The sequence below is a fragment of the Erithacus rubecula genome (assembly GCF_903797595.1).
Source record: "Erithacus rubecula genome assembly, chromosome: 6".
Classification (NCBI taxonomy): domain Eukaryota; kingdom Metazoa; phylum Chordata; class Aves; order Passeriformes; family Muscicapidae; genus Erithacus; species Erithacus rubecula.
In genome coordinates, this window is record NC_136688.1 from 43,525,297 (window position 1) to 43,547,336 (window position 22,040).

The following is a 22,040-nucleotide window of genomic DNA, read 5'->3' on the forward strand; positions in this document are numbered from 1 at the left end:
CCCCGTAATTCCAGGCACTCCCTTACTCTTAACTCAGTAAAGCCTGTGGCAACAACACAGTTCTTTTAAAATTAAGAATTGCATTTTGCTCACACTGAAGTGAGTAGTAAAAGTCCTAGCGCTGGATTAAACAGAGGGTAAGAATTAAACTGCATTGCCATGTGTATGCACTCTTCTGACTGAAGCTAATATAATCCACACACTAGCTACATAAATCCATATAAACGCCAAAAGCTGAACCAAAACCTGCCCAATTACAACTGGTACCATATATCTTCATCCCAAGAGCAAACTCCATCACTTCAGGTAGCATTCGTTTTTTCAAGAGTTGCCCAAGGGACTTCTCTGTCCCAACGCCGTTAACGGATTACCCTTGTACATACACGGTAAAAAAGAGCATCGTATTCTTCACTGAAATCATAATCCTGTCCTAACCTCTCCCACTGATGACAACCTTATTGCTCTTCCTATCTTAGACTTACAGCTTCCTATTGCCTTTGATTTTTTTAATTCCCTTTTCCTCACACTACATATGACACCTTAATGATACCCTACCCTCCATCTTTCTTACCTTGACTACAGTTCAGTCTTCCTTCACTACTGTCAAGTCTTTTGCTCAGCCATTTTCTTACTACTAATTTTACTTTTTTGGATCTTTTATTTTACCATTACCAGGGTACCCTAAAGACAACAGTAACAAAACTAATAGCTGTCTGCTGTCTTTCCTCCTCTCCTCCTAATTCAATTGTATCTTTCTATCTCTTACCACACTGGCGTCCACAGTACTCACCCGTCTTCTCTGCAGGCTGCACATAGCCTTTAGTAAAGTTCTGATTTTTTTCATTCTCTTCTATTTGTTTTTCCAAACTCTTCAAATTTTCCACCTTACTGTATTTGGCACTACTGTAACTACACCATGCACTTCCAGGAGTGTCCTCTTGTTTGTCCAATTTACATCCTCCTTCAGATATCTCATTTAAATAAACTCCCTGCAGTGTTCTACAATCCATACTTACTAGGCACAGCAGAGTTCCAATCTATCAGATGAGTGGGTAAGTAGCCAATATGACTTTGTGGCAATTAGCACAGGGTCAGTAGCCTCTGACCATGGGTCATTGGCAGGGATCAGATCTACTTTTTTTCACGTTACAGCTTCCCAGAAAAGTCTCCATCTAGTGAGTTAGTAACAACCAACATGCTAGTGCAGAAAGATTATCAAACTCACAGTTGCATTCTACTCCATTTTACATATCTTCCTGAAAACAGAGGACAGAAACAAACACATTTATTCTACTCATCTATGCCTTTCTAATCAAGTTTACCTTCTGCATTGGTCTCTTCAAACAAAAGAACAGAAAGAAGAGGTACTGCAGTAATTTGTAACACTTCACTGGCAGTCAATTTAATTTGTACTGAGTACAATGTTGAAGATTTTTCAAGCAGTCATCAAGGGATGGCCCAATCCTGATACCGACACAAAAGCACTTGAAAGTCAGGTCATTATCCCACACATAGGTGTCCAGTGCTGCTTGAGGTGTCTCGGGTGAAGTGAAAAATCCCAAGGCCTATGGAAGATTTGAGTCTCTCTGAAGCAGAAGCTGGGGAATATCAAAGGTGTTTATATACTTCTAATGGGAAACTCAATTGACTGTTCAGTGTCTGCAAAGAAGCATAAGCTTCCTCTAGTTGTAAAGTGCAGAGACAACCTTATTTCTTAATTGATGTGATCTGTGTATGATGACAGGGTGTTTTGCTCCCTCCTAATTGTTTTAGCATTTAATTGCAATGCATAAGCTCTTCTTTCAATAGCAGATTTTAGATTGCTCTAAACAAGTTAATTATATTTCACAACACCCTTGTGCATTAGGGAAGTATTAATATTCCTGTTTTCCAGTCTAGGAAAAAGGGAAGACAAGAAAGGGTAAGTGGCTTCCTGAAGGTTAAACAGTATGTCAGTAGCAAAATTTGAAGAGGAACTCCAGATTGTCAACCATAGTTGAATTTCCCACAGACCATTAACTCCCATGCTAAATATAAGGATGGTAATAAATATGTGATTTTTAGAGTTTCAAATGCAAACAGTGCATTTGTGAAAGGATGCAGGAACTTGAATTAAAACTTCAGAGCTACAAAATTTTGGTGTTGAGGTAACCATTGAGCTGAATATATTTCTGTCACATCCAGATGTCTCAGACAGGATGAGGGACACACTGTTTTAGGTACTATATACAAATATATGTGCAAAGACATTATGATCTAATTCAAGCACAAAAAACAGGTGGGTGCAACAAGCAGCAGAGGACTGCAAGAAAGGAGAGATATGAACAACAATTATGAAAATTAAAGTCTTCATATGCTACTAAAATTCCAATCTTGTATTCTGGATGGTATACATGAGAAGTTGTATTAAGTATGAAGCTGAAAATTTGGTCTTTCACTAATTTCAGTTATTACTACTGAATTGCACCAAATGTGAGAAGCAACAATAAGAGACTGGCAGATCAAATGTTTTCAGATTGAGTATATACATACTGATTCCACCAGTAACACAAAATAGCAAGCTTGGTATTTTTAAATGTATGGCAAGGTATTGTGATATCTTTTACTCCTACTCAATGTGTCCAGTGCTCCCTAAAACATTCTTGAAGTACCTGCTTGGGTTTTTTTAAGTCATTGCTTACCCTATTCATTCACTGAATATAAATTGCATGGGTTATAATCAATATATATCTAATTCAATGGCATATTTCACATTGGATTGTTAAGGCCAAGTCCCAATGACTTTTGTGATTGAGTTTGATCTGTTTGTTAAGGGGTTCATATAGTTTGATTGCCTGATATAGTATGGGGACTTCACCATAGGAATCTGGACCCTACAAACTTCCAGATTCATGAAATGTTTGGTTTATCTAGAAAACACACTCAGCATTTACACATAACACAGATATATACCCAATACTTATGCCCAAGGCCCTTGAAGATGATAATACACAACATGATAAAATCACAGTTTCGTCTCCAAGCCCTGCTTGTACCAGTTTAATGGCTAAGAATTCAGTCTCCCATTACCTGTGTCAGACCATTCTTCATGTCAATTCTATTCTTTTAAACATCTTCTCTGCACAAAGTCTTTATACAGTATATTGATCTTTACTGATGCGAACTGAAAGTACCAGTTCTATGCCAGATGAAAGTTACCAGTAGCCCCTAATATATTTATCCATGTAAATATTTAGAGTTTAGTCAGAATTATGGAGTGGAGCATTAATTAATTTCAATTACTATCATTCTGACCTGGGTTCAAACCAGCAATCTCATAAATTCCAAGCCAGCCATATCTCCACAAAAAGGATCCCAGCCTTTAGAAAAGTGTATTGTTTCTAGAAAGTATTGCCTGGAATAATCATTTCTAAACAGTCTTTGAGATGCCATAGCTCTCATTTATGTCCTTGGGCTGCTAGTTTGCTTGCCAGGAGCATCAGCTGATCTATTCCAAGTACTGTTACCACAAGTTATTACAATTCCTACTAGACAAAACAATGGAAACAGCATGTTCTCTGGCTGACAACCAGAACAGTGCACAATCATAAATGCACTCTGAAATGGGCCTGGTATTAGACTGTAAATACTAACAGGATATGAGCTGTGCTCTAATACTTAGTACTCTTTGAATCCCTTCACCACCAACTTTCTATACGTTGATCTTTGTATCTGAGAAAAGTTATTAACCTCTTAACTCCAGAGACACACATAAGATGCAAAATAAATACATCATTCTTGTATGTGCAGAGAACCAACTACATACATGATTGTAAATCAAATTCATTTTAGAGCTTTTAGTTATATCACGCAGATCATGGCTAACATTTGTATCTACATAAATACATTTGTTTCAAAAATAATAGAACTCTGATCTACCTTGTCTTCTACATACGTAATTGACTATATGAGTACAATGTCACTGCACTGTTCCTCTGTTGGTTTAAGGACTGGGACTTAGACAGCTTTCCCTTGCCAAATTGCCTTTTTTCCACACCAAAATTTTTCTATTTTCTGAGTCTATTGGAGAATTAGAAAAATAACTTTTTTTGCTTCCTCCTTAGCAATACATCATCCTTCTTTCTGTCTGCCTAACAAAGTCAATACACTCAGGGGAAATAATTAGTAACTAGTAGTATTCTGAAGTTATTAGCAGGCATTCAGCTTGGTGGAGAGAAAATCTGCTGGGTTTGGGGTCTTTTAACTGCTACGGTACTGTATGGTTTTGTCACATCAGTAAATTGTGGCCAACCACCTGTTGGACCCATATGCTTTAAAGCTGATTGCCAAGTAAAGGATCTGCACAGAGAATGTCATCCACACATCCTCCTGTGTGCCTTGTCAGAGAAAAGAAGGGAAGAGATTTTTGCATTAAAAGAAATTTTGCAATTCATAGAATGGATTTAAAATGAGATGCAGCAAACACAAATTTAGAAAAGCACCTGGGTAGACCAAGTTTTCAGCACAAAGAATTTAGACCCTAGGATAAGGAATATACTGTTATTTAAATAACCAAATCTCTGTTAGCATTACTATCCATGTGCTCATTGGGAAGATGAGGGTGGAGGAGGCTGATGTGTCAATTTCAGTCTTCACCTAATTAAAGATGTACTAAGGCTTAAACTAAACGTGAATTGTGTGTACAGCAGATTGTTCTACTGTATTCTTTCTATAACATGAGAAACTATTCTAATGTTTCATTCTGTAAATGTGAGGGCATGGAGGATGACAGGCAAATTGACCACTAAAACCAAACCTGTGGAATAGAGGAATAATCAAAGCCCATGTTATCACTTCATAATTCCTGCAAGCACTGCTGTACAGCAACTGGCTGCCCGCAGTTCTGCTGCAACCTGAGCAATGGCTTCAAGTTGTTCTGCTCCTGTACCAATGCACAGAAATATGACACATCAGTGTACAAATTACCAATAGCGCCTTTTCAGTCACTTCTGTAGGATGCAGATGAACCTCCTCCCCATGGAGAGTATTTGACTATGGTTTATTTTTGAATACTACTTGGAGCATATTATTTAAAACCACTGCACTGGCATAAATCTCATTCCACCATCACGCAAACACATTCCCTAAGATTGAGTCCAAACATATCTATGTAGTTAATCAAACTATCCACTTGGCTGATCAGTGGTTCGTAGGACACAGTAAAAAGTAGAAAGGTCCCTTTGGGCTCCCTTATTTAATGTGTCATTTTATACCACCCAGACTAAAAGTCTGTCCACACTAAAGGTTATATTGCTGCAGCATTCTGCTTCTGCCAACAAACACGTGCCATCGAGGAGCCCTGAACAACCACTCGCATCTGTGCCCACTCCTGTACCACCCATTTAGCAGAGACAATGATCACTAAAAACAACAAAGGAGCCACTGATAAAACAAACAATGCTGTCAGCCAGAGATCACTGCCATGCCAGCCAAGTTTGCCTAGAAAATACTCAAGAAAAAGGGAGAGGATGAGGCAAGAGAGATATCAAATATAAAACTGTAAAACTTAGACCTAGAAGAGGCTTTAGCCATGCAGCCACCCAACCCTGTAACTGAGTAGCATTTTCTAATGCACTGCTATAGGATTGAGCAAGAAAGACTGAGCAGTGCTCATGGGAATCAGACAAACATCCAACGCCTCCTCCCATTTGGAGTCACATAGTCTCCTACGAGTCAACAGACACAAGGAATAATAATAATTCTTATTACAGTAGTAATGATAGTAATAGAGAATCACCAACCTTGAGGATCCCAGTTCACCTGTTTTCTTGGAGTCTCAATTGGAAATTTCATCGCTTCCTTTTTGCAAAGGGAGTAAAAAGAATTAAATAAATTTCCAACCTTCCTGTCTCGATGCTGCAGTCAAACAAATTAATTTCAAATTATAGGGAGCCTGCGCTGTTTGACAGAGGGAAACTGGTGGTTGCCAAGGAAAGAAATACACAAATAAATCGAAAGGGTGGGGAGGGGCGGGCAGGGGAGTGGATCGGAGGGGTTTGCAGGCACCCCAACCCAGAGAGGGGTATAAGGGATGAACTAAGAACCGGAGAGAATCTGGAGGAGCAGGAACGGAGCCGACTGAGGCAGGGAGCGGGTCCAGGGTGCTGCTGGCTCCTGGGGAGGCTCCCGCAGCTGTTTCATCCACCTGCAGATGTCAGCGTGGCGGGGTCCCCGCTGCAGCGCGGCCCCTCTGCTGCGCCCACCCGAGGGGGACCCGGGCTGGAGACAACGCAGGCTTGCAAGGATCGGGGAGTCGTCCAACCCCCCACGCCCCCAGAGACACCTCCCACACGTGCACAAGCTGCCTAGCCTCAGCCATCCCCAAAAATGAGCACACCTCAGTTCAGCCCCGGGCACTAGAGGGGCAGCAAAAGTCAGCCATGGGGCGTGAGCCGCAGCAGCATGGCAGGGGCGAGGCTGGGGCGAGGCTGGGGACCACCCCGGCTCAATGCAGCAGCAGCCTGGCTCGCCCAGGAGAGCCGGAGCAGGAGGAAGAGAAGGAGGAGGAGGGAGTCACCCTATAGCTTTGGAGGGAATTCACGGAGCCCCTCTCTGCACTGGCATAAAAAGGGGTGGGGGAGCCTACGAGTCCCTTTGTGAGAGGCAGTGGCGGGGTGCCTAGGGAGGGGGCAGGCTCCGGCTGGTACTCACGAGGTATCCTTCGAGAGGGGAATGCGGGCTTGTTTGGCGGAGTTTGGAGCCGGAGACACGCTCGACTGAGCTACGAGCAGCAGCGGCGGCGGCGGCAGCACATGGCAGGAGTACGGCAGCATCCACAGGCTCTGCAGCGCAGGGGGAGGGGACAGGCAGGGGATCGTCCGAGCCCCCGCAGGCTCTGGGGACCAGGACCGGGTACCCCGAAAGCCAGGGCACCCCTGCTCCCCTTTCTGACCGCGATCCGCACTGTGGACAGGGACAGGACTTGGTGACAAAGCAGCGCCCGGTACAGCGGGGCTGTAAGATGCGGCCAAGCTGCAGGGAGGGGGCAGGAGGCTGGAGACCCCTCGAAGCCGCCCTAAGCTCTCAGGGGCCTTCGGGGAAACGGAGGACACTTGTGCAATTACCAGGCACCTGCTTCTTTCCAGATCTTCATTCTTCCTCCTCTTCCTCGTTCTCCAGGCTTTCCCTCAAACCCAAAACAGGCTAGTAACACCAGAGAGGTCTCCAGTTCCAGTTACAATATATGCCCCAGCTCCCCTCCCTTAGCCAGGAAAACAAAACCCCAGCCCCTCTGGGGGCTTGAAAGAAAACTGTGTGAGGTTAACCCTGTCCTGCCTATTCTCTTCCACAGTGGAAATCAACTCTTTGTGTGAAGGGGTCCATCCACGGGGGATGGATTAGTGGAGAGATCCGCAAATTCTCATATGTCATGGTCAGAGACCCATACCAGTATAAGTCCAGAGGTCCATAGACCCCCTGAATTTTTAGGAAATGTGGTTGGGATCTAAACCTGTTACCTGTGATAATTTGTGCCCCGCATTTTTCCCTGTACTTTTTTTCCCAACTACCCTTTTTATGTTTTTCTTTTCTATCTGTTGCTTGAATGTTAGGTAGCCTCGTAAGACCAAAAAGTAGAAATCTGCCCTGGCGAAGTAAAATAAAAAAAAACCCAAACCCAAAACAGTCCAAAATGTGTGACTCCCTCAGGAAACTCTTACTGTGAAGGTTGGCACACTCTTTTTACATTCACATTGTGAAGCTAACTCCGTGCTTTTTCCCAGTCTTTGTTCAACCCTAAACAGGAAGAGGAAATCAGTACTGGGGAATCCACACTTTCTTTTCGTGGTAGTGTGCAAGGTCCTGTAAAGCACTATGTAGTTTGAAGAAACTAGGTGGAAGTAATGCAGCAAGTTTTCTCAGGGGAGGTGCTAGGAGTCTCTCCTTCCCCTAATCGGAGCACCCCGTGGCTCTTGTTTTGTGCTGTACAGGAGGAGGAGGGAGAGGCTGCTCTAAGGGAGGACATGGTGAGAATGATAATGAGCCTGCTCAGTCAGACTTGAATTTGAGATGTTTGCAATGATGACATCAGGAGCACTAGGCATTTCCTTTGCAAGCAAACCATGATGCATTCTGAACACACTTTGGGATTTCTGTTGACATTACTTCTGCAAACTGAGTGGGAACAAAAATGAAGGTAGGCTTTGCTAATTGTGCTGTGTAGTCACTTGAGTTATGGCTACAGTAACCTAAAAGGCTCCAAGAGCTTTCTGAACCCCCAACAAGATCAGTTATCAAATATGTATCAATAAAGAACACATATTTATACACACACATGTATAATATATATCTGAGTGTAAATAACTTTTCCTTGGCATACAAAAGTTTCCAGCTTACTGGCATTTTCCTTGTACATTACCAGGGAAAACCTAACGTATAGACAAATATTACTCAATTGTATCACCCTAACCCAAGCACTACCCTGTCCCTCTGCCATAATTATCAGCAGTTAACTGATGAAGTGTCTATTCTGTCACAGACTGCTGTCCACTGAGAACTTACCTAAGACAATAAAACTGAAAGAGTCCACTGATAAGCTAACAGCATTAAATTCCTGCTAAGACACGCAAAAGTCTGTATTCTGGAGGTGAATTCTTCAGGTTCATTACCAAAACCACATCCTGATTGTTACTGTCTAAAGAAGAGGGATTGTCATGAAAATGACATGATGGAGATGTCTCATATTCATTTGACTTACTGTAACACGAAATAGATACTAATGACACAATACCATATTCATGTTTCTTGTATTCTCTTAATGTTCCCATATTCCCAAAAACTTCTGTAAGCTCTACATACTTGCTCTAGCTATATGACTGAGAAAAATCAGCTGTAGCAAATCAGCTGTGGTCTATCAGGTACATAAATGCATGACATAATGTAATTGTTTTGAGATTTTTTTTAACCATGTTATGATCATGGAAAACTTGCTCAATTATTTCAATGCCTCAAACCTACAATTTTATTGAGTGGGCCAATTTATTCCAAAAGTAACTCATTTAAAATCAATGGAGTTACTCCAGAGATAGATTTGGCATCTTTCACTGACAACACAGCTGCTGCATAGAAACGTAACTATTATCTTATGCAAATAAAAGACCTTTCACCCCTCAGTGATGTCATATTCTTATGACAGGGAGAACTGTTCCTTGAAGCTATAGTGTATCAAGCTGTTACTCTGTCAACTTTCATAAGCTAAGTGGATTCAGTAATGTTTAATGTTTAAATGAAAGATCACCAAGAAAAATAAACCTATTTTAGTACCTGGATAAGAATATTCAGGATTTGACTGGTCTTCCTAAATTCTTACATTTTATTCAGGGTTTATTGTTCAGACTTAATGTCCTCAGAGCTGAAGTTAGTTGAGAATCAGTGCTTTACAGGACAGGGCCTGTGACAATCACAACACAATAGAAAAAAAGGCTTTCTATTACAAGCCATCTCATTGAAAAAATGACAAAATGCTAAGTGCCCTTTGACTGTTCATTAGTAATATAACATGAGTGATTTAGAAGTGAATTTGATGTAGTTCAAAGAAAGTAATAGAAAAACAGATTAATAAATACCTCTTACACCTGCTTAAATCTAGTGAAAGGAATGGAAAAACTACTTGATCCTTGATAGCAGTTAGAAATCATCTGTAACTCGTATGTTCTCTTTCTTAGATGCTCTGAAGAAATGAGAAAGGGCTAGATGGAAGTCTAGACAGTCTTTGTGTCATCACTTAACAATATACTCATTTGTGTATATGACTATTCCATTTATGGTTAATGATATAGTTGTTTGAAATCTGGTATGTCTAATTGTGAAGATTATTCTTCTTCATTCAGTTTATTGCCACAGGAATGCTGTTATTTACACTGAAACCAAGAGAGCAACTAAAGTGAATTGCATCCTGTTCTTTATATTCTATTGACCCATTCTGCAGTAGTATTAATTTGGATGTGATCCAGTACAAAATCCTTTTATAATTTATTTATTTTCTAGGAAACTTTCTGTCAAGGAGAACATTTAAAGCCTTCTCTTTAGCATAACCTGAAAACTTCTTGTTCAAATAGTTTTCAGAAGGTTTGGTGTCGTTAGGAATCAGAGAATTAACTAAGAATGAGGATTGTGCAAGGAAAGGCAGCCTGTTGTTTTTATTGTCGTCTATTGCATGAAGTTTCTTATCACTTTTTAAGTTAAAGCATGCAGTGCCGTGTTTTCCTTATTTAATGGATTAACCCACAGAACAGGAAATTTACTGACTGGCAGAAATGGTTTCAGTGAAAACAGTGAACCTGCCTGAGGCAATTACACATCAGCAATAAACTATGCTGGGATGGTACCACAGCCTGCCTGCAGTTCCTTTGACCAGTGACACTAAACAGAATACACTATGATCCTGCCTCTCACATCCTAACACATCAATCATCTAAGTGCCAGAAGAGGACAAGGGGTACCTGTTCACAGTTTGTAATCATCTTCACCATTCTTGGCTCTTTTCTGGTATCCATTCCTCATTAGCCAGACTCCAGCTTTCAGACACCTTTTATATCAGTCCCTTTGTATGTCCAGCAGGGACTATAGTGTAGTAGTTTTCTCACTTTTCTGTTCTCTTTGAAAAAGTACATGCACATTATTAGTGTATTAGTATATTGTAGATTTTTTTTTTTTTGCCATGTAAGAAAATACTAACTCAAGCTGCAGAGTACTGAGTCTATCTGAACCCACTTACATCTGTTTCACATTAGTTTAATTTGACTTCAGTTCAATTACTCCTGCTTCATACTCACGAGAGAATTACAATCTGGCTCTCAGTTTTTCCACGATGTCCCTGAAGAATGTTCATAAGATCAAAGGCCAATATCTGACAAAAATAGCAACCTGATTAATAAAAACAAGTCACCAAGTTCATTTTAAGCAGTACTATTCTCTTCCCTCATGTTATTTTTCTAAAGTTTCTTACTTAATAGATGCATGAAACTCTATCTTTACAACTTAATAACTTTTCTCCATATTAAACAGGAAATTTGGGAGTTAGCTTTCGAAGATGCCTCCGTTTCGTTGCCATTAACACCTGTAGCAGAGCAACGAAAGGAAGGGCGGCGGCAGGTGCCAGGAGCCAGCCTAGCCAACTTTCAGGACCCTGGACAGGGACAGCCCTGTCGCCCGGCCGGCTGCGGGCAGCGGGGCTGGGGAGGGGGCACAGGGCGCTGAGCCCCGCCCGCCGGCAGCGCAGTGACCCTGCAGGGACACCTGCCCTTTGGGAAAGAACACAGCAGCAGGAAGAGTAGCACACGAAATACCCAGAAAGGGAAAACGAGAGACAGCAGATGAAGGGCGATCAATATAAGGAATACAGTGACAGAAGTATGGGCAACCATGTTAGTGATGAGGTCAGAAGGGAACGGGAAAACCCCAACACTTGAAATACAAATGAAAGATTGAATAGATGGCTTTGACATGAGAAGGGAAAGGATAAATAGGTGGGACAGATTCCCTAGCTTGAATACAGAATAAGGGATAAATGAGTAGAAGAAATATATTAAACCACACCTTCACATGCAAGGTGCAAACTGGCATTTCTTGAGTAGAAAGGGAGGAAAATAGACCCAAACCCTACACAGTTTTATGTATATGATTGTTGCACTAATGTTCCTCTGTTTAAATCTTCCAGTTGTAAGAAATAAACCTACAAACCTTTGCACTTAAAAGACACAGAGATCTTGGGCAAGAGTTGAGATTATTTTCTGTGCTGCTGCCTAGCCTGCATATTTGCTTGTTCCTCAGCAGGACCATCAGAACTAACACAGCTACATGGAAGAATGCTTATCCTGCACTCTGACCTTACCTCCCACAGACATGACAGTGACCTCATCAGCCACTGGGGCAGGATCAGGGGCCATATACACTGAAGACATGAATGCTGGTCGCAGAAGCACTGTCTTACCACACATTTTGACCAAAAACTTACAAATATCTTAGAATCAAATATTCCACTAACAACAGCGGCTCCTTTCAGCGTTTTGCAATACAATTTATCACATCAGCAGCCTATTAAATGTGGGGATTAATGCAGCTATCGAATAGTTAAAGTAGGGAGGAACAGTCTGCCCAAACACCATTCACTGTGACCACTCCTCTTACAGCTTTCAGTTGTGCCTATTTCTTTTCTACTCTGAACAGCAAGGGAATAAAGAAGCTATACAGAGCATTTGAAGGGCTGACTACAACTGTTGCATTAATCATCCTCACTTTTACAGTACTCAGAAGAGCTTTACTACTTTCTAAATTCAGTAACATATTTCTCACATGGCTCGAGTAGTAAGAAGCAGCTCCCAAAATGTGAAAGCAATGGAATTGAGATTGGAGCTGTAGAATAAGGAATGAGATGAGGCTTTCTATTGAGTTTCACTCCCAGCACTGTCCCACGTTTTTCCTCAAACTTGTAGTCCAGGACATGCATTTTTTCAGCCATGTGTAGAACTTTTGCAATCACTAGTTTAACCATTATTTGGAAGATTAACACTGGGAATTGTCTGTGTCTCTTTATCTGCACACCATTGCTGCTTTCAGTCCAGGAGCTCTCAGGGGAAAATTACTTTGAAACAGGATGATATTTCAAGCAAAATAAAATCAATGAATTATGATTCTGTTGTAGGAAGAATAAGGGCTGTGTTCTGAGTGTAAGTTAGAAATCATCAATATTAATAGTAGGAACAGTGTGTCAGGCAGTATAACAATCATGAAAACAGCTCATGACTGTCTTAATATACTCACAAAGAAAAAGCTATTTCTGTATTTCTGAAGATTCATAGCCTAACAGTAGGTGCATCTCAATTTGAGTTTTTACACTAATTGTGTATACATATGCGTCTAGAGTTACCAAAAAAAAACCCCAAAAAAACCAAAACCAACCAACCAAAAAACCCCCAATCCCCAATACAAACCCATGAGGAAAATCTAGTAGATTTGGCAAAAAAAGAGAACTGAAAAGATTAGATTCATCCTAATGCATAATGTCACCTTCTAGAAAAACTACCATTCTCTATTTCATTAACTGTTTCATCGTATTTTGTGGGAGAAGATGTAGTGGAATTACAACAGTTTAGATGCAACATGACAAGAGAACGCAGTGTTATTCACACATGGCATATTCTCAGCAAAGTGAGAACCTCACTGTGAATCAACCCATAGGCAGTGACTTCTCACAGTTAGCAGATCTGCTACAGCCTACAGACCAAGAGGTGACATGCATTTCATTCAGCTACCCATCAAAAGAAATATGTCAATGTATATAATTATAATAAGGTTCTGGATCATTCGTATTCTGATAATATAAAGGAAAAAAAGAGTTTATGTGATTTGAGAACTATAATATGTCTTTGAATATAACATACCTTCATGTTGAAGAATTGAAAAACGTTATTTATACTAATTTCCTAAGCCAATATTTGCAGGCTGTCTACAGGCAGCCTCCTTTATGCAATTATATTTTGAATGAACACTTTAAGCCTCTTATGGACTAATTCAGGAATGCACCCCTACAGCTCTAAACCAGCTGCAGTTACTTCTAAATGTAATGCATAGAAGCCTTGAGATCTTCTGTTTAAAAGGAACAATATAAACCACTATGTATTTTTACATCTTTACACTGTATTTGTCTATAAAGATCCCACTAGGTAATTCTAATCTGCCTTTTTACTATGTAAAATAATGTGGTGTAGGCAATATCTAGATCCCAGAGACTTAACATTATTGAACAGTCAGATTAAAATTGCTTGTATTACACAAGGCATGTACAACTCTGATGAGCAGTCTAAAAGCACGCAGGTTTTTTTCCTTCTTTTTTTTCATTATCTTAAAGAAATTGTTTCACAAGTTCCCAAAGGTATTTAGGCAAGAAACTCTGAGTCAATGACAGTTATGTAGGCATCTAAATATCCTGTAGATCTCTTAAGCACACATCACCTAGTGCATCAGTACTGTAGCCATGCTAATGGAATTAAAGAAGGAAATAATTCAGCACAGCAGTCTATTGGCCATCATTTTGAGTGAAGAAAGCTGATGGAATGAAGGCTCTGTCACCATCATACTTCTCTATCTGCACGAAGTTGTAACGGTGGACCCCATGGTCAACAAGTTCAGAAGGAGGGCACAGGTGTACATTTACAGCACAAGTTTTCTGAATTAGGAGTTTTAACTCAGAGCAGCTGTGGTTATAAAACTGTTTGCATAAATTGGACTCAATTAACATTAGATGCTACTAAATATATAAAGAGGTGTGGAAGTTGTCTATTATATGTCCTTGCTAGATAGATCAATAATTTGTCATTGCCAGTACCTGCAGATGATATTTCAAAAAAAAAAAATAATGCAACTAATTTTATTTTCTTTAGCATCTTCCAGCTCAGTATCTGAAAACAATCCACGAGATAAAGTGAATCATGAAAACCCTTTAGAATAAATATTATAATAGCTATTTACAGATTATTTAATTGCTATATGGAATGGTTTAGCACCTCATCCAATTTAATGAGAATTCGCAATACAGTGAAAAGTGAAAATGAGGTTTTACAAAACCCAAGTATTTAATCAGAAAAAAAAAAAAAAAAAGTAATTTTATGACCTAAGAACCCAGACTGGCAAACTTAAAAACACTGAGAAAAAAATAAATAGTATAAGAACCAAGACATACATATAACTGTAATTATAATTTTGCTTGATAGTATTATACCTATTATTCCAGCAATTTATTCAATAGTAAATCTTTGCATAAAACCACCCTCTCCCTCAATTACCACAAACCTATAAATTATACATGCTGGCAATTTCATATCACTTTCTGGCAATATAGCATCATCTTTTAATTATGATAAATATCTCATTCTTGATTTTTTAACAGTCCAAAAATAATAAATCACAAAGATTGCTTAATTTTTCATTTTGTGTAAGAACAGAAATAACCTCATGCCTCAACATCCTTTTTCTGACTCCCATAATGCTCTTTGTCTTTTTGATCTTTATTCCACTGCCTTGAGAAGCAGTGGTTGTAACTGAATTAAACACAGGTATGTATGTTAAAGACTTATTTCAACTTTATTTAATTAGAAGGCAAACTTTTTTTGTATTATGTTCAGTGCTTTTAAATATCATAATTCTTTTGCTTCTCTCATAACTGGGTAAAGACATTCACTCAAGGTAAACTACAGAAATGCTGGGAACCTACTGTTTGCCCATTTCTCATAGGAAATTGTCAGAAACACTGAAAGCAGTAATCACTTAAGTTGTGACAAGCCCTAAAGTAAATGAGGTGGTATTTAGTATTTGTCTTTTAAACATATTTTTTTCTTTTTCAGAGTTATAGCATATTCATGGCACATAGAACTTCGTTCTGCTTCACTGTCTGGGGATGGATATTGAAACAAGTGAGTTTTTGCTTTGGTTATGCAATGAACACAAACCAACAGATTTTGAGATAGAGAGACTAGGACTTTATGCATGAATATTCTCTAAGATTGTAGCTCTTTGTCATGAAGTTTTCCAAAATGAGTAATATTTCAGTTTTGGCATTAGGGGTGATGTCATTAAAACAAGCACATAGTGGTAGGAGGAAATCCAGCTGTTGGAACCATTGGATACATAACAGTCTGCCAGCTGATACCATCTTTAGAACTGGAGAGGCTGCCATGGGAACTGACAACAGTAAACCAATATAGCTATACATTTTATTATATGACAAATGAGTTTTCAAATCATAACACTGCAGCAGTCATAACACAGCAAACGAGTTAGTTACCAGTATTAACGTATTCCTGAAAATCTTCTGGAATTCAAGAAAAATGGCCAGTGAAATCTTCAAATGAAAATTACCAGTACTGCCCACCCCTCTCCCCTCACCCCAAAAAATCTTACTTTATTTTAATTTTAGTTTAATTATAAATTAAACATTTTTATAAGCTCTGAAGTTTTACAAGGAGCTTTGCTTTTGCTTCCATTTTATTTTGATCATGAGTGCTTTGCTTTATATGTTATCTTCCTTCTCAGACATTTTATTCCACCTTAAAAATTGCTAATGTCACTAAGACCAAGAACAACTAGGGCTACTTAAAGCTTGCATTAAGTTTAATCAAGCCAAGCAAATTGTGTCTTAAATTGCTATCTCTTAAACCCCTTTACTTATGTGATTAGAACACATGGTTAAGAATGAAATTACTACACCTCCACTAAAGTGAACAGAATTTCTTTTCCCATAGCTTTCATTGAGGTGGAAAGAATCTCCTAATATTTTCTAATCCATGGTATTATTGTATAATTTACTGGGTACTTACTGAAGAGTGGGTTGCTTATGGTGGTCAGGTGTCTTAGCCCTTCACAGATGAAGATCCTTATCTATCAGACTCAACAAGATTGCAAAGTTTCATAACACAATGAAGATTCTCCAGAAATCCTTCCATAGTTCTGAGCAAACTGGAAAAAAATGAAAACTTGGGAGAGAAATATGGCTTCCCAAACAAACAACTAAGCTCAAGGGAATTGCTGGAAAACTGTGAACAAATTATAGTTTAGGAGGGAGAAAAATTATCCAGATAGGGAGAGGCCTGTTGGTTTGACCTCAGCACTCTTCAAGGACATGTTTTAAAGAAAGCAAAAAGAAAGAACTTGCAGAAGTAATCAGTAAATGCAATAAAACCCAATAAGTTTATTAATCAAATAGAACCTGAGGGTTTTTAGATGTACTTAGATAATACATGTTTTCTTGATAGGTAAACTCCAAGGATTGAAGTTATTAGTGATGATCCTTGGAAACTAATATTGAAAAACTTCTTATACTATCCTAGTACATTCTGTAAAATAATTAGTTGTGCCAATGTATGAGATGTGGGAATAACAGAAACTGAAAGGTGTTGCCAAAATATATTATCATTTGAAGAGTATTTACTAATACTGCAGATTTGAGTGGTACAGATCAGAAAACAACTGGTATTATCAGCACCAAGAGCAAAGGCATGCTTTGGAAGAGAAAGAAGAATTGTTGTTATGAAAAACAGATGACACAGGAAGAACCAGACATAGGAATATTAAATGGGCATGGAAAGTCTTAGAAAACAAAATTCATATCAACCAGGTTGAAGTTTCTAGCACAGATCTTACTAAAACTTATGAAGGAAAACATGAACTGAGAGAAATGGGAATTCACTGAAAAGTGAACAGAATACCATGAGACTAATTCTGCCTAAGACTAATAAAGAACATTAACTGTGTATACACTGATCATGAATGTAAAGGTTTGGTGTTCCTCTATGGAACTAAATTTTTGAGCAAACTTTTAAAGATGGCTGCAAAAAGAAACACATGCAACTTTTAAGACAGAGATTAAAAAGTTTATCAAAGAGATTTATATGATGATGATGTCTTTTATTAAATAAACCATTAGAATACATAAGACTTTTCATCTTACTTGTATTTTTCTTTCTTTCTCCATTGTATAGCTGATTTGCTCACTCAGAGTAAATTCAACTTCTCCTAGTCTTGTGTGGAATTGCTAGACTCCATTACAGATATTCATGTTTAATATTAAAAATCACAGGCCCTACTGGCTTCTATGACATTATCTTAGGGAAAAATATTATTCTACATTTATGTCTCACCCATATAGTGTAATCTGCAGTTCTGATGTTTATTATTCAAAAGATAGATGTAATTTCCTATTTATGATAAGCACTGTGCAAAAAGGCTCATCTCAAAAATGCAGAAAAATGCACTAACTCTAAATGCCTCAATTTTTACTACCAACTATGAATTAAGGTAATTCAGACTGCAACCTACCAAGACACCCAAATTGCTGTACACAAGGTCACACGTGTCACTGACAAAGCTATAAATAGACCCTGAGCATCCTGGCCCTTGGGCCTGTGGAACATCCATCAAACTGATGCTCCTTTCTTTTCTGATACATTTAACATGTTAATGGACAGAGGAAGCAAAAAAGGGTGTATGTCAAATTTTAAACCAGTAAATTTCTGTTTCTGTCTAAATTGGAACACTGGATATTCCTGAAATTTTATGACGCCAGTAAAACATGAAAATTTAGTGTCTAGTAGATGTTTTCATTGGAACATAACTTTTAGATGAAAGGAAGTCCTAGAGAATATAACAGAAAGTACTTATAGTAATTCTTCCAAAGATTTCCTTCCTAAGTATTAATAAAATTAATCCACAGAAAAATTACTCTGTATTTCATTGCAATAGTTAAACTCCACACATTCCATTTTGATTCTGGCCATTTTCTTGGCTATTGCTTTCTTTCACACATACTTAGAAGTGGTTAATGTGACCAAAATTGCTATTATTTATGAAACTTTGCATTCAGATATTTTCTCAGTCTGTTTCATTCATCTTCTACTTTGTATAAACACAGACTTTTATGAAGTTAATGTATAAATATTACAGTACCTTTTTAAGGATAAATAATACCCCACACTCTTCTGAGTAGGAATTTAAGCCCATTTCTAGTAAAACAGTTCTTCACATTCATGCAGATATTGAAAATGCATCAAAGTGCCTTGGAAAATCATAGTATATCTGTGTCTCCTTTTGTAGGCAATTCTAAAGATACCCTTGAGAATTTCTCTTCTTGACCTTGACAAAGCTGGAAGAACTCTCTTTAGCACAGAAGATCCCATTTATTTGAGCATGTGCATGGATTAATATGTAGCCAGGTATGCCTGAGCATGCTGTAGTAGCTGTGTAGAAAGTGGATGGGCCACAGTGACATTCTTCTGTCTGCCTGACATAGTCTAGGTAGACATAGATGATCCATCCAGCCTAAGCAGGAATAGCTTCCCTGAATTTACTGAAGTTGCATCATTTATATATATATCTAATCTGAGTCATAAGTTTCTGATCATCACCAAAATATTAAAAAAAAATCATCCTGTTTCTCATTAATTAGTGTGAGTAAGCATTTCTATGTATCACAGTAAATAAATCAGTTAGAAAATAAAGAATTTCTTATGATCTAGACAACAGTGTTATAACACTTAACATGGGCTTTTTTCCCTTTAAAATTCCAATATATTTCATCAGCTATTCCAGTCTACATTCTTTAATACCTAGTAGTTCAATTAAAGTAATGAGAAAAGAGCAGCCCTCAGCAGTCAGCCTACTAAAGGACAGTTTTTCACCTACAAGCGTTCTGTCTGCAAACTTGCATGGGAACAGTAGATAAACAGCGAATGACATGATATAAGGAGAAATAAAAGCAGATCTTGAGTCACCCCAGCTACTAAATACTACATTACAGCTGAGAATAACATCCTATACAATTTACAGGTTTCTTCTTTGACACATCTAAAATTAGTCTTGTATCACAGTATAGATGCATTATAAAACTCTGTATAGATCTAAAGAGAAAGAATAGTTGTATAGTGTACATCTGTACAGTAGTTTCCTGAAGGGGTTTTTATAGTAGTTATTCTATATATGTTGTAGGGGACACTTTTTATTCTAAGCTGATAAATGTTATGGAATTTTAATATGGTGTTCATAGAAACTTTATATCATTATATATTCCTATAGTTGCCCTCATCTTCCTTATCATTCTCCCTCTTATTTTAGGTTAGGTCCCTTATTGCATTCTAAATTATAAGCTATGAAAAACTACAGTTTTTAAGATATGGATCATCTCCTCTGAAGTTTTTTTGCATCATCTTTCCTACTGGAGCCCTAGCTTTACAAAAATCTATGACTACTCCTGCCATATAGACAGTAACAGCTAAATAACAACTAAATGCATTGCCATGAAGAAAGTGAAGGAATCTGCAGCTCTGCCAAAATACATAACTCTCCATCATTTAGAAAGCTGCAATGATATTTCAAGACTGCACATGATTTTAAATAACTTGAAGAACCATATGACCAAAGAACATGCAGCAAACACCAGGCAGAAAAGAACCCATCATTCCTCCTGGAAAAGTAATCCTTCAAGAAAAAATCCAAAACAAGCAAACAACGTATTTCAGTAGCTATTAAATCTTCTTTTTCCCCTCACACCAGATGTCTGAAAGCTACTTCAGTTTTTTCAACACAAGTTTCCTAAGTAGGTAGAAAAAGAAAAACGCTCAGCCAGTCTGATCAAATGCATTTAGAAGGCCCTCTAATCTTTCAGGTAAATGTTTTTATTTCCACATAGTTGTAGCAGAACAGACTACAAGCTGATGGTCTGAACACACCAGGTGGGAATTGCTGCAACTCAGTTAGAACCCTCTGAGAGCTGTAATGAGGGATTTGGAACACTGACACACAGAGCCACAGGCAGGTGACACCCCGCACTGAGATAGGGCACTTATGCCAAATAAATACTCAAATCCAGGAGAATTATTTCAATGATCAAGTACACATTGTGGTGAATTTAGGTCCTTTCTAGAATACTCTGTGAATAGAGTGTGCAGATTTGGTTGTTGGGCTGTTTCCTGCCTGCATATGTATGCTCACTTGACTCTAAGAAAAAGTAAGCATGAAAGACAACCAATGGCTTGAAAGAGGAGACGACTTTCCAAAGAACTGCAGATTTTAATTTTCCAAATTATATTTCCAAACTATTTTTCCAAGAAAGTCAAATCCTACAGAGGCAAAGTTCTGGTGTTATGAACAGATCTCTGTGCCAAGTCAGCAGGTAACTGTTTGAGGTCCTGCCAGACATACCATCTTTTTCAGAGGAATGGAAACTTGTCTAAGCTAAGCATGCAAAAGGTGGACATCTTATGGGGTATTTCCTTTTTTTTTTTTTTTGGACATATTTTTCTCTGTGTTGGATTCTTGCTGAATACTATGAACTGTACATTTTCACAGAGTTAGGTGTGTCTACATTGGATGATAGAGAGAGAAGAGGTAGTAGACAAGAAGGCAATTGTTCCCTAAGTCCATGCCACAGTGAGGACAGATGCCCACCTACAATTGCAAATGTGACTCTCATATTCCTGCTGCTTTCCTTCCCTCCCAGTGAAAGCACATTTTAAAACCATGTTCTGTTGTAATGCACTCTAAGGAAAAGGGGAAAGTGCCTGACAACAACAGTGATTGCCACGTTTCCTTTTTTCATATTGGAAAAGGACGAATCTTACAGATTTTGGCATGTTATTACTTCTTCAACAATGCTAAGATCTCTGCAGTGATCTGTGTAACTTATTCTGTACTTTTTTGAGGAGATCAAAATCCAGAACTGATTCAATTTTTGTTAAGGATTTTTTTTTTTTTTTTTTTTTTTTTAGTTTAATGCGTGTTATGGAACTTAATGCACACACCATTATAAAATTGTGCCACTTTACAATTACATTCAAAAGATATATATATTCTCACAGACCAAAGGGGACCAAAAGCCACTAAAGGCCAAAGGCCCACAAGTGAGACCAATTAGCAATACATAAAGCTCTTGTATTTGCTGTCACTGGTGGTCAAAAATTTCACAGACAGGACATCTCTATGATGCTGTGACTGCTGACTGAGAGGGAAGAAATGGAAATCTCTACACTCCCTCAGCGTTGCCTAGAAACAAGGGGAATATTTCTAAAAATGCTTACTTACATTTATGTGTTTTAATTATCTACATGGTGGAAAAAAGCACAGGAACAACAAAGAAGAGATTATGACAAATCTGTCATATGGGTTTGTACAGAACAGCCTAACACTGTATATTGAGTACTATAAACCGAGTATTTGGGAACCTGACATTTAGAATTCAGAAAAAGAAACTACAAAAAAAAAGTCTTTAAAAAGTATAGAAAGTTAACTATGAGTAGCATGTTTTTGTGTTTTCTTGGGAAAAGCAAACAGAGATAAGTGTTTTCTATGACATAATCTCTCCAGTAGACAGCATTATGGCCAACCATGTAAAGATGTACACTTACTATCTTGCACACTTGTTTTCATTCTCTCCAGTATCTTCAGGTATCTGAAATGGAAACTGTTTAAAGACAATCTCTACCTTTGAAATCTACAGATTTAATGATCTGAATCGTATC

At 38.4% G+C, this 22,040-nt stretch overlaps 1 protein-coding gene across 1 annotated transcript in view; it reads right to left on the reverse strand.

Annotated features, from left to right (window-relative positions):
* KCNK10 (potassium two pore domain channel subfamily K member 10) overlaps nt 1–7,156 on the reverse strand; it is a 56,469-nt gene extending 49,313 nt beyond the window's left edge. Inside the window, exons 1-2 of the mRNA XM_079309787.1 lie at nt 6,691–7,156; nt 5,781–5,838 (exon numbers count right to left, since the gene is read on the reverse strand). Coding sequence (XP_079165913.1) covers nt 5,781–5,832 — 52 coding nt within the window. The 5' untranslated portion in view covers nt 5,833–5,838; nt 6,691–7,156. The remainder of the gene's footprint in view (nt 1–5,780; nt 5,839–6,690) is intronic.
* Between the last annotated feature and the right edge of the window lie 14,884 nt (nt 7,157–22,040).